General features: G+C 37.7%; 1 protein-coding gene across 3 annotated transcripts in view; it reads right to left on the reverse strand.

Moving 5' to 3' along the window:
* LOC106519645 (protein sidekick-1) overlaps positions 1-13808 on the reverse strand; it is a 321354-nt gene that overhangs the window by 163267 nt on the left and 144279 nt on the right. For all 3 annotated transcript variants that reach the window (XM_014011403.1, XM_014011402.1, XM_014011401.1), the window contains exons 3-4: positions 13176-13282; positions 12041-12188 (exon numbers count right to left, since the gene is read on the reverse strand). In XM_014011403.1, coding sequence (XP_013866857.1) covers positions 12041-12188; positions 13176-13282 — 255 coding nt within the window. The remainder of the gene's footprint in view (positions 1-12040; positions 12189-13175; positions 13283-13808) is intronic.

The following is a 13808-nucleotide window of genomic DNA, read 5'->3' on the forward strand; positions in this document are numbered from 1 at the left end:
CACACACACACACACACACACACACACACACACACACACATACACGCACACACACACATATTTTGGGTTTTCTCTTTCCCATCTATCTCTTAACGATCAGCTCAGATGGAAGCGTTTCAGGCAGGCAGAAATAAATGAGCAAAGGAAACATAAAAACCCAGATGTCTCTGACCAACACACACATGCAGACAATAAAACAAAGAATTAGAGCTTAATTTACACCTTGTGTCAAAACGAGGCTGCAGTCCATGCTTATTTGCAGGCACGTACTGGGATATTCTCCGTGYGCTCTGACAGAATGTCATCATAGCACAAACTTTCAAATACATTTCAGCTGATATTTAGGCTTGCAATGCCAGCAGCTCTGACAGGTTGTGAAGTATCCGGTGCCACTGCTTTGAGCTAAATGATAAATTTAGAAAGGTTGATGTGCTCACAAAGACAGCACTAGCCTGCTGATACTCACCATGTATGCTCCTGTTTTCATCGTAATCCGTATATTTAATAAACTACAAACATGGATAAAGGCAAAACCATCATTAGATTAAAAAGACAATTTTTACTTTGAAATAAACATTTCAACAGAGACGTTGGTCCTTATTTGCCAGAAAGATGACTATAAAATCTTAAAACAAGGTTGACAGGAAGTTTGAACATGCACAAGGATAAACAGACAAATCTGTTGTTGAGTTGGCAGAATTTAGCTAAAACAGCAAAATAAGGATTTGAAGAGAATGTGCCCTAGATCTTCACTCATAGATCAATTGTATTTTTCTTAAAAGGATATGACTGTGCACTCTAAAAATGATTCTAAATTATTTATGTTAATGAAAATTCATTAAAGAGCAGAAGAAATGCTTTTACTCTTATACCAAAATTGCAACCTCTTATGATTCTATCAGATAAAATGTCAGAGAACTAATAAAACTGTTGTGTTTTATCATTTTTGGGGGGCAGAAAATAACCTTTTTAAAAAACTGGTGAATATTTGTATTTCTCTATCAGGCTCTGCCCATGTGATGTTCTGTCTATTTAAGGCTGGACAGTAACAAAGCAGACAAATGAAGAATCATTGTCTATGCTCTTTTTGTATATCAGAGCACTTTCTTCACAGGAGGTCAAAGAACTGGTGTGCAGGCAGTACACCCCAGAAAAGGCGTCTGAAAAATAAACTTTTGGACTGAATATGGGAAGATTGTCCAGTTTTTTTAATCATTGCATTCCATAGATCAATTAAAATTTTTAGACCTGGACATTCAGGTCTGTAGTCTTGGATGCGGAGGAGAACTAAAATGAAGATGTCAAAACACAGTTGTAGTGCTCTTGAGATCAAGTGGCAAATCCAAAACTGAGATAGATTTGAGACAAATGTGATGAATCTGCAACTATTTTAGGAAATAATCTGTTGCACAAACTTGTTGAACCCTGTGTTGTAATTGACATCATGATTCTTGCCAATGCACAGCCCTACTCTCAAATGCTGTTTGCCAACTAAACCAACAATAGGAGCCCAGTGAAATATGTCTTTTTGCTATTTTAGAACCATTAAGAACAGCCTCAAAGTTAACACTTTCTCACTGCGATGGTTGCAAGAATAAAAATAATTGTGAAGGATGTCAAATCTACTGAATATACATTAAGATTACCATGTCATATCTAGTTGGATTCAAAATAATGCCACAATCAAGCCTATTGTGTCTGTCCATCTGCAACAAAGTGAAATAAATGTGTTTTATTACGAGCACAATGTTTTACTCTGACATGTGGTTTGTCTTATCGCCTACAGACTTTAACAACAAATCAGGAGTTTTAAACAAAAGCACAGCAAATTGGGTTTGGCAGATTAAGCAATGAATATTCATAGTGTGACAGCAGGCCCTAAAGTGTTGTCTTCATAATGCAATTCTTTCTGACTGCACCTTGACAATGACTAATACGACCAGAGAAATGCAAAGCAATTAAAGCAACCCCTTGTTCCCCGCTTTCTCTCATGGCCACACACGACGCTGCACCATCCCCGTGAAGATCAGTGAGAGCATTAAATATTGAGAGAGTGATCTAATTTCTTTACTGCAAAATTCATGCACAATACTGTGGTGGTAGAACAAATCGCCTCTGGACAGTTTTCAGCGACATTGAGTCGAATAAATATAAGCTAGACAAAAAGAGAAATTGCCAAATCTAAAAAGCTGTGATGGTCTGATTCCTAATATGTCTGAGACTGTATTTTATTAATTATTCACTTGTCTGACAGGATATTTAGTCACATTAGATGTGTACACTCATGAATTTGCGTTATCAAAACAGAAACAGAGCTAAAGATGTGCAAAATGTTCATTTTATGATCAATGCAGGAATGCAACTAGGGCATCTTTGGTGCAAAATTGTGCCTACATAGATGAACAATTATAGGAAGACGGTGCCGTTAATGCAAATACACGCACACACAAAATTCTAAAATAATCTATTTATTGTAATCTGTTCAGWCTGAGAACCTGTCTTTGGCCCTTCACATGTGAAGCCCGACACACCGATCTGTTCTGTGCAATTATCCCCAAATCAATTCAGGATCTCATCCCGCCCATTAATATAAAACCTGACATGATCCATAATTAAATACAGACTCGGAGCCGCAACTGGGGTGTGAAGACAATTAAACTCAGGGCGAGAGATATTGGAGCACACATTGGCAAAAGGTAATAAAGAAATAACAAAAATAAATGGGAACCCAACGATACTGAAGATGTGGTTTATGGAGGCCGGAACAGCTTCATGGTTGTGGATGACGTGCACTTGTTTCTTTTTCAGACTGTGCACACAAAACTGCAGAGAAATCCACGTCTAACATTTATATCTCACTAGCATGGCTTGGACTTTCACTAGACACTTTAAATTCCAAATAAAACTTAAGGATGTCTACATTATTGTTTAATTATTTTTTTATATGTTGCTATAAACTCAAGCAATTTTAGAACTCACCAAGATGTGAACAATCTTATTTTCTGTGCCATCAATCTGTGCATGTTTTTTGCAGGACATCCCAACAAAGATGAGATGCTTCTGGATTTTTCAACACTGACCATCAAACTCACTGTGAGAACAATAAACCCAGTTTGAAGCTGTGTCTTTGGTACCTTCTAATATACAAAAAACACTTTCTGACAAATCTAATTTCATATCTCAGTAATGATCATGTCCATGTCAAGTGTCTCAAAACTATACCTTCAAACTTTTCATATATATATTTTTTTCTACTTTATCTTCTTTTTTGGCATGGGACCAAGAGCCACTAATAGCGCCTTGACAAGAAAAACAGATGAACGGAAGGAAAAGACAGAAAATGCAAGACAAAACGACAAACCCATATCAATTCGAAAGAAAGAAAAGCAAGATAACAAAGGGGAAATGGAAGAGTTTACAGTGGAGAATTTTCACTCTGTTATTTGCCGCCACATTAGGGGACCAAAGGAGCAATTCAATTATGGAATGGGAGGGGAAGGGAGAGCAGGAGGGAGTGGGCAGTGGAAGTAAATTGGAAAATATKAAATTCTGGCTGGCATAAAGAAAGAGTCCCTGCTGCTTTATGCCCTGCCTCTAAAATTAATATATGTGSAGGTCTGGTGTGAAATTTTATACGATTCTTTATTGTTCGGTTTCATGTMATCAATTTCATTTATTGTCAGTACTGAATAAAAGGACAAACGTACACAAAAACTTCACTTCAACAACACATATTTTGGTCTATCTATGAAAAAAAAATTAAACACAAGTTGACACAACTGTAACAACTGCGATTACTCACGACAAGCCTTATTTGAGACATCAATTASAAGACCAGAGCAATTCTAATTATGAAAGGGAACAACAGAATGACTCTCAGGAGTGAAATAGACCCAAACTCTTACAATCAATATACTAATGTTAATAAAGATTAAAATAATAATTCTTGAAGGTTGTCTCACCAATAAATGGCTCTAATAAAAAAATAATCACACACGTGTTAAAATCACAACGTAAATTAAGACAAATATGGACATTTCTGAAAGGAAAAAAGTAAATTAGGGATTTTGATTAGATTGTGTTGAAACTGCAGTCAGTAAACTATTATATAACCACAACAGATACACAACCAAAATAGTGTGTTACACATGCACAGGAATATAAGCAATATGCAATAAAATTGCTTTTATTTTCATTTGGAGTTATTTTTCACCAAGCTCTTGATTAGATGATGCGACTGCMGTGTAATGTCTTTTCTGGCACGTCTTGTTTCGGCAAAAAGTTTGGACTTTATAGCGGCTACCGAGTGTGAAAATAATGTCTCATCAGCCAAATGGGTCCCAAGAGTTAACTTGACCAAACTCAATATATTTTTTTATTATTATTTATTTTACTGCTACAGCTTTATGATTTCTGACAGAGTTAGCTTAAAAGCTGCATGTGCCTTTGAAGAAGAAGAAAAATGTATTAATAAAAAAAATCATTGACTGGTCATTCAATTTAGTAAAGTGAACAACTGAACATGTTTTGTAATTATAAGCTGTTTAATGTGGACCTGACGAGGAAATGTTCCTACTTTTATGATTAAACTTTCTACCTTCAACTATCAATAGTTTATAATATGAAACTTAACATTTCAGAGATGTACCATCAGAAACGTTAGATTTTTTTATTAGATCTTTCACATTGTGATAGTGTCCCAATTGTCTTTCTGAATGTAATTTTGTATTGAATTAAACCAATTTAGTTCCAACAATCTGAATTGTTTTGTCTGCTTGATGCTGAAAGATAATRTGACTTGTCTAAGGCAAATTACCAGTTGCTGCACAGCTTAATATTTCACTAATTTATTGTAAGCTAGACTTTTTGTTTTTTATGTAGTGCCCAGAGATGACTTTTGTTGTGAATTGACGTTATATAAGGAAACTGAATTGAAATATATTATACTCTTCAGTTCCCAAAAGGATCTCTTACATATTTATGCTTGTTTTTTGTTAAATCAAACAAGTGACTTTTTTTTTGTTTTTACCACACATTTTTGGACCAGATAAGTCTGTTCAGTCTCGCTCTAAGGACATTAAGTCTGATGCTGTGACACGGCGTGCACAGTCGTGTTGATTAGGATCTTATTTCCATGCATGCGAGTAAACTGTGCACGTGTGTGCGTCACATCTAGGGTTCAGTTATTTYAAAACATTTTCTCTGGTTTCAAAATTAGTAAGTTTTACGTCTAAATGAATATAGTTAGTTTTATTGTGTTTTTTTCTGCAGGTAAAATCTAAATTTTTGTTTGTTTTCATTGGTTTTTTTCTTCTATTTTTTGGGTCATTTTGAGGCTATTAGAATCTCTCTCTCTCTCTCTCTCTCTCTCTCTCTCTCTCTCTCTCTCTCTCTCTCTCTCTCTCTCTCATGTTTCCTCTTTGATACTTTGTGTATTGTTTTATGTACCAATGAGTTTAGTTTAGCAGTTGTGTTTTTTATATATTTATCTGTTTTTGCATACTGTAAACTTAGCTGTAAAAAAAGAAGAAATAATAGTTGGTAGTAAGTTAACAGAAAAATTAAAAACTAATTAATCGAAGTTCCTTAACCATCAACATTAAATAAAAAAAATAAAACTAACAATTGCTATGTAGGTCAGTATATATTATTTTGTATTATAAAATGATACAAAGCCAAAATGCTGCAAAACATGAATGAAAACAGAAAGTTATTGTAGCCTTCATATAATAAAACATGACTGGGAGTTTTTTGTAATCCCAAGAGTAACTAAATCATATCATTGGGAAGAAAGTCACATCCAGTTTTAAGCTTCTGGTGGCTCCAGAGATTAATCTCCAGACACAATGGATTGAGATGAGCTTAAACTCTTTACTGCATGCTCTCATTTCCTGTTCGCTTTTTTTTCAACATCTTTTTCTACCTTTCTTTTTGTCAGTTTGATCCTCCCCTTTGGCTACCGTGAGAAACTGAGTCATTATGAGCTGCAGCGGTGCTGCTGTTTATGGAAGACCTTTCAAACGGTCGGCTGTATTTTCAGCATGTGGTGGGATCTAAGCCTACACATTCTTTGACTAACCATCCAAATGATGCTCTTTTTTTCTCTTGAAGTTGCTGTCTAATAGACAATCATGGGCCTGGGTACATCTTTGCTAACACAAACACACACAACATCTGCTAGCTAAGTTCAGACACCGAGAAAGTTCCTTCTGTTCATTCCTCTGCTCTGCTGTGAGTGTGTGTGCGTGTGTGTGTGTGTGTGTGTGTGTGTGTGTGTGTGTGTGTGTGTGNGTGTGTGTGTGTGTGTGTGTGTGTGTGTGTGTGTGTGTGTGTGTGTAGGAAGGAAAGCGGCAAAAACAGTGAATCGTTACCTCTGTTAAAGTGTTGTTTGACAAACTAAAATAAATGAATTTGGTAAAATGCACACATCTCTGTGGCATATGGAAACTTAGGGCTGGTTTGAGCAGAAACGTTTCCCATCAGGCTCAGTTGAGTCACTGAAGATTTGCAATATCCATTCTCTCCACTTCACTCGGCTCCCCGGCAACAAGAAGCTTAAATATTCAGTGTCTGCCCTGCCATTCCTTCGCATAATTCACTTCGTTTATTTGATCAATCTGGTCTTCCCGTGGCCCTGACAGCAAAAGAAAGGCGAGTTCTAATTCTCCTCATCCCGCCTGTCCTCTTGAAGCTACTGGTTATCAGAGTCAATTCACGTCCATCTGCCACAAGCCTCAGAGCTAATTAAAAGCGGCAGCTYGCTCTCTTCAACCTGGGCTGCAGGTCACAGCTAAAATACATATCAGTGTCTGCGGCGCCATAGGTGCCAGTTTTGTGCCAAAGCTCTTTTCACCGCCGGACAGCGGAGAGGTAAACAAATGCAGCGCGTTTGACGTTCAGAGGCTACTTGAAAATAGCAAAGTGACAGGAAGGAAAACATTTCCTGAAAGGAGGGAGTAGGGTGGCAAATCAGAGAGATGGCAGGGGCCGCATGGAGATAGAACGGAGAGGGAACGAAGGCTCTATGAGATTAGAGCAGAGTGTGTGAGAAGTGACAGCTTGTAAGTTCTTTGCTGGCCAGTTTGAGGGCTGGGGGAGTTTGGGAATGTTCACAGACAGGCAGGATGTGTGTGTGTGTGGGGATAGGCCGAGTGTAGACACACAGAAGGAGCGAGAGTGTGTGCGAGCCCCAGCTATGCAGAGCAGCGTTAGGGGCAGGCACACGGACATAAATTGAGAGCTATGGGAAAAGCAGGAAGACAGACAGTGACATGGGGGCGAGGGACGCTGGGAGCCATGCATATCGGATCTATAAACTTCATAAACGACATCATCAGCTCGGTCACCACGAAGACAGCCAACCGCCAGGCACCATCTGGCCGTGTCTCGACGGACTGCGGGTTCAGCCAGCGTAACCTTGCGCACAAACACAAACACACCCCGACACAACTTACACACGGTGAACTGCGCAAATATTCTCTGCACTCAGCCTGCCACGCATGAGCACGCACACAGACGCTCGGGCCAGGTAGACGCGAGTGAGATTGGTCTGCGGAGACAGATTATATCTGTGTGTGTGTTTGATGCATACACTGCAGCAGTTAAGCAGTTTATTCAGGGACAAAGGTTTATGGGCTCTGTAAAACACTATATCCTGTAGCATGTTAATGACCATAAAAGAGGCAGAGTGTGAGGAAAAACAGCCAGTGAAGAGAACGAAGCCGCATAAAAAATATATTTAGGGATTAAAAAAAGAGTGACTTAGAGATGCAGCAAAAAGGGAAAAAAAAGAGGGAGAAAGTGGAAGATACTTCTTGTCAAGACAAGAAGAAMGCTGTGAAAAAAAGGTGCAAATTATTCTTTTCTATGCGGGTTCAAAGGAAGTGTTATGCATGAGTCCTTATCACAGTGTGCGTATGCGAGCTGCAAGCAAATCAGAGGATTTCAATTCACACTGAGGAGATGAATGTTTAGATCCACATCACATTAGCACATAAAATGAATTAAAGAGATTTACTTCTATCAGGTATATTACTGTTTTGTGCRATGTTTGAGTGGGGAGAAAATACAGAAAAACTGACAATTATCTGGATGAAATTTCAAACTTTGTCATTTTCACGAGCACATTAGCATTAGTAGTCTTTGCATGTGGAACAGCTTAGGTTAAGGTTAAGGTTGTGTATGGCAGATTTTTTTATATCATTGCAAAGAGGTGTAAGTGTGTACAAAATGTGGTTAATTTGGCACTCCCCCATCACTATGGAGAAAATATAAACCTTCTGAATGTGCAACTCATCTGCAGGCAACAGAGGAAATTATTCTGAAAGAGTAAATATGTTTTTAGGTTTATTACACAGGCTCAAATAAATACGCATGTGCTAATGCTGATAAAACTTTCTAATAAGGGTTTGTTTTCAAAAGTGTGACATAGTTTCCATTAACATTTTATACTATATCTAAATGATTACATCTGGCTTTACACTTGGTCTAGAACACGGGTCAAACTCAAGRCCCGCAGGCCAAATCCGGCCTTCATTAACATTTTATCCGGCCCTAAAGTCAATATTTTATATGTGAAAAAGTGTGATGATTAATCTTTCTATCTCTATATTCAGTGTATGCTTCTCATGACAGCCGGCCAGCTTTCAATCCAAGAAAATTTTGTCTGAATCTTTCAGTAATCTTTTATTTTGGTGTGGAAAGAGCAACAGAGAATCAACTTTAATCATCTGTTCCTGTWTTCTTTTCCTATTATAAAGCCAAAATATTGGATTTTTAGGGAGGGTTTTCTTAATTTTTTTGTTTTACTAGATTTGATGGATTGTGATCAATTATATATAGATGAAAAAGTTGATAATAAAAAATACTTCATAAGAAATGACTCCTGATGATGTGTCTTTCTAGATATATTTATTTTTCTTTATACATCAAGTTATTTGTGTTTTAAATGCTACATGAAATATAACTTGGAAAATGTCATTTGTATTTCTATAAAAATGGAATGTAAATGTTTTAGAATAGAATAGAATAGAATAGAATAGAATAGAATAGAATAGAATAGAATAGAATAGNGAATAGAATAGAATAGAATAGAATAGAATAGAATAGAATAGAATAGAATAGAATAGAATAGAATAGAATAGAATAGAATAGAATAGAATAGGCTTGCAGTCTTGTTGCTTGAATTTTGGATATTTCAAAAATTGTTCTAGAAATCTTCTCTCATATTAATCCCAGAATTGTCTGGTGTGGCTGGGACCCAACTCCAACTTTCTCAATATTGTTTCTGTAATTCTTAAGACATATTTAACCCATGCAAGGGAGCTATCTTGTGACAGAAAACATCTGAGATTATAGCCCAACATGACCAGGTCCAAAAAGGACCATTAAAAACAAAGAAAAGAAAACTTTTAATAAAATGGTCCAAATGAGCCTATCTACAGTACATTTTAAAGGTGTGAGCTAATAGATCAAATCATTAATGTGGGGATGGCTGTGGGTCCAACATGGGCTGAGGTGAGAATGATGTGGACATGCATGGGCAATGAAATACAATTATTAAGCCAGTACAGTTTCACAAGTCGTGCTCACAAAAAAAGGTTGTAATTTTTTATAAAATTGGCAGCACTAATCACAGTTGCATGGCCCACTGATTGCTTGGCTGCAAACACGTAGCATACAGTGATACTGCAATAGAAAATTTGCCCATTTCCTTGCAATTTTCTTGCAATTTAGAATTGCAGTCTACTAGTCTTCCGAGTGAGATACTGACTTAACTATGAAAAAGGAAAGTTGGAAATGCTCTGCCTGACTCACCATCAATACAATTTTAAAGTAAACAACAACTAGCCTTCAGAAATATGGAGACACAGAAAGCCTTTTGTGGATTATAAATCCAGCATTTTGGGCCATTTTTAAAAGCAATGACATTCTACAGTCTAATATATAATGTCATTGATTTAGAACTAGACAGGTAAGCAGAATGAGAATGTGAAAAACCAAAGACACTTCATGATTTAATATCTTGTGGAACAACTTGAACAGCTATGACTTTTAAAGAATCGACTGCTTTATGACCTCATCAGCCACTCACATGGTTTTGGAAGAAACTGTGACCATAAAGCTTTTTTTTCCTAATTGTACTGTTCTGGATTTACATATGCCAACTGACGCCTGATAAATGTAATAGCTTGTAGGTTTTTCACAATTATTCTGAGCCTTAGCTGGTCAGACCTTAACATGAACTTAATAAAATGTCAGCGCCACAGAAGATTGACAGCTGCCTTGAATGTCTCCACTTGTGGACATTTTTTGTCATGTTAGAATGACGGACTCTAATTTTTTTTTTTTTTTTTTTTTGGGAAATAGCATTATATTTCTTCCCAGATCGATGGCGGCAACAATCACTTCTCAAAAATCATTGGTGATGTCTTTCCTCCTTGGCACTGTGTTCACGCACAGCTGAACGTTCCAGGCCAGAAAACTGCCAGATCTTCTTTTAAAAATGAGCACACACTTGCTGATTAGTTAATGAAGTGTGTTTGATTAGCAGCACCTGGCTGCTAATTACCTTCTATATTCCAATAAAAAGCACTAAGACTGTTTTTCCACAAGCTGCTTCCAATTTAGCTTWTTTTTATTGACTAAATAATGACAGTGTCTAATGAGTCACGTGTGCATGTTCATTTGAGGTTGTAAAAACATAAATTTACAGTCAAGTAAAGAACAGACAACTTTAATTTTTAGTAATACATACAATTTCTAATTGACTGCATGGTAACTAAAACTTCTAATTACCTAAATGTCACCAGAATAGTTACCAGTCACAAATAAATCTTTTGTTTTGCATGGATACCAAGAGGGACTGAAGCTCAGGAAGGATAATCCAGTGTGAGGTGGTCATGCTCTGGCAGTTAACACTTTTTCAATAAAGACAGCATCTTGAGCGGTAAAATAATTGAGGCCCACTGTCATTAAGCTTCACTCAATAAAGCCCCATTAAGCTAACAAGAGAAAATGATCTATATTTGCTCATTTTAAAAAAGTAAAGTCAAACTTGGTGTCAACCAGACACAAAGAAAACTGTTGTGTCCCTTGACTCTTTGGAGTGTTCACAAAAGCCCTTCTGAGTAAGTGATTGTCATTGTAGGTGTGAAAATATTGTGCTTTGCCTTTTTTACATACAGAAAGGCCAGCAACAGCCTCATTTAACACCCTTAATGGGGAGTTAGTTATCATTACGAGCAAAATCTAATAAAATCAATGAAGGTCACCAGCTCAACACCCACTTTCCCTGATGAGAGGATTAAAAAACATATACTCTAAATATACTCTGGCTGAATGAAACTACTGCAAATTGTTCTCAAAACAGGGCTTTTTTATTACGATTATCCCCATTATTAAAACACTGCAATTATGATTATTCAGGATAGTGAGACTGACAAGATATCTGTAGCAACTAAGAAATAATATGCAAATTGAAGGGATTTCAAAGGGAAGCAGACAACAGCATCAAACAAAAAGGATGTGAAATGCAGCCACACAAGACATCTAAGGACCCCCACATCTCTGCTCTCCCACTAACACAAAAGAACATCTTCCATGCACCTAAAATTACTTAATAACCTTGTAGATTGGATTCATTGAAAATTCACTTTTATCTTCTCCTGATTATGTCCGTAGTCATTTATAATGAAAAGGGTCAGTTATCTAAACAGCTTATTATTCATGACAATCGCTGTCCAATGATTTAAAAGGACTTTTGTGTCTTTAGAGCACACTAATTAATATACCATTGTGGGGTAAGAAAAGTCAAATTTAAGTGTTATCTTTAGCATTATTTTATTAAACTCCAGCTACATGTGAAAATTTGCTTGGAGCGGCAGATATATTTATAGGTGTGAAGAGCATTTTTTTGTGTGTATTATGTTTGTTTTTCTCTTTTGTGTCAAGGTGGACCATGAGTCTATTTAATAAAACTAATCAAATCAAATCAAATCAAATCATGGGAGAAAAGTAAAAAAGAAACATAGATACATACATTCTGTTGTTGGGAATTATCTTGTGTCCGTCTTTGTACCACGTGACCAGGGGCTGAGGGTAAGACACGAGAGGAGGTGGGCTGATGATGGCTGCTCGACCTTGAGTCACTGTCTTCCTCTGCTCTTCAGCTGAGAAACTTCCCAAAACTTCACAGGAGAGAGAGGGGTGAGATCAATAAAAGCATCATTGGCATAAAAGATGAATTGTGAATTTATGATTCCTGTCACATCATCAAACCAAGACAATTTTACATGTTATTCTGTTTTTATTTGTTTTACACAACGTCTAGCCTGGCCCTTGCCTTCCTACGAAGCTCCGCTCAATTCTAGTTTCCCTTCACTGCTCCGTCTGGGATTTCTCCCACAGACAAGGATTTCATCGGGAGAATTTTTGTCCGGGCCAATCAGAGAACAGAACGTCAATTTTCTGCGCAGTGTCTGCTTGTAGTTTATTTTACCTGGGCCAATCAGAGAACAGAACGTCAATTTTCTGCGCAGTGTCTGCTTGTAGTTTATTTTACCTGGGCCAATCAGCAAACTGAAGGCAGAGTTTTGAACGACGTCAATTTTCTGTCTGTTAGTTTAGCAATGGCAGTGGAGGAAGTGAATGAAGCCAGTCTGTGTTGATAAGGCTTCCAAATTAAATTAAATTTGTCTGACAAAGCAGCAGCTCTCATTTACAGTCGTCTCGTTCGGCTCGGTACTTCTCTCCTCTCAGTAGGGTTGTTTACAGCACACGCGATTTCCAGTTAGCTTCCTAGCTTAGCCTCCTTCACAGCGACATACATCGTGGCCAACTGATCCAATCATTTTAAACTTCAGCAGAGGCCACGCCTCCAGCAAGAATCGCTTCTCTATAGCCGAGAGTCCAGACCCTCGATCCAATCATTTTAAACTTCAGCAGAGGCCACGCCTCCAGCAAGAATCGCTTTTCTATAGCCGTGAGTCCAGACCCTCGCATAAAGCAAAGTGAAGGACAAGGGTCTGGTTTTTACCAGGCTACACAAYGTCCCAACATCATTGGAATCGCGGTTGTCCATAAACCACCTATTTTGAAAATGTTAATGCCTCTGATATAATAGTCTGTTCTCTTTACACAATTGTGTATAATAATTAAAGTCTGTGTGTACTTACAGGCCACGTGCACTTCTGTTCTCCTGTGTATCAGCGCTCCCATCCTGTTTCTCACTGTGCACTGGTACAGTCCAGCATCACTTCTCTTCAGTGTTGGTATAGACAATCTGCAGGAGGACACACGCATTGAGAAAACAGCAGACAAAATGTGCTACGTTTTTCTAATAGTTCCAGGAAAATAAACCAAAAATACGACATTGGCTCAGCGAGTTAGCTCCTGGAGACCGATGAGACAGAAGGCAAAAAGGTGGAGGTCTGTTTGTCTGTGTGTATTCATGACCTTGGTCTGAGAAAATGGATCGTAAAAGTTTCCTCCTAACAGAAGGAAATGCCCGGTGGCAGATGTGCACGTTTTGTGTGTAACAACATACTGTGTGTGTGTGTGTGTGTGTGTGTGTGTGTGTGTGTGTGTTTGTGTGTGTTTGTGTGTTCAAGTATGAGGAGGTTGTGATGGTGCTTGTGTATTTCTATCAGAAAAGGATGGTTAATGGGGTTTTAATGCACAGTGCTTCACTAATGGGAGGCTTGGCATTGGATCTAGGTTGGTGCCATGTTAGAGAAACACACAAATGCATATACACATGCGCTGACAGGGACACACACACACACACACACACACACACACACACACAC

This window comes from Austrofundulus limnaeus, unplaced genomic scaffold (genome assembly GCF_001266775.1).
Source record: "Austrofundulus limnaeus strain Quisiro unplaced genomic scaffold, Austrofundulus_limnaeus-1.0 Scaffold80, whole genome shotgun sequence".
In the NCBI taxonomy this organism is placed as follows: Eukaryota; Metazoa; Chordata; class Actinopteri; order Cyprinodontiformes; family Rivulidae; genus Austrofundulus; species Austrofundulus limnaeus.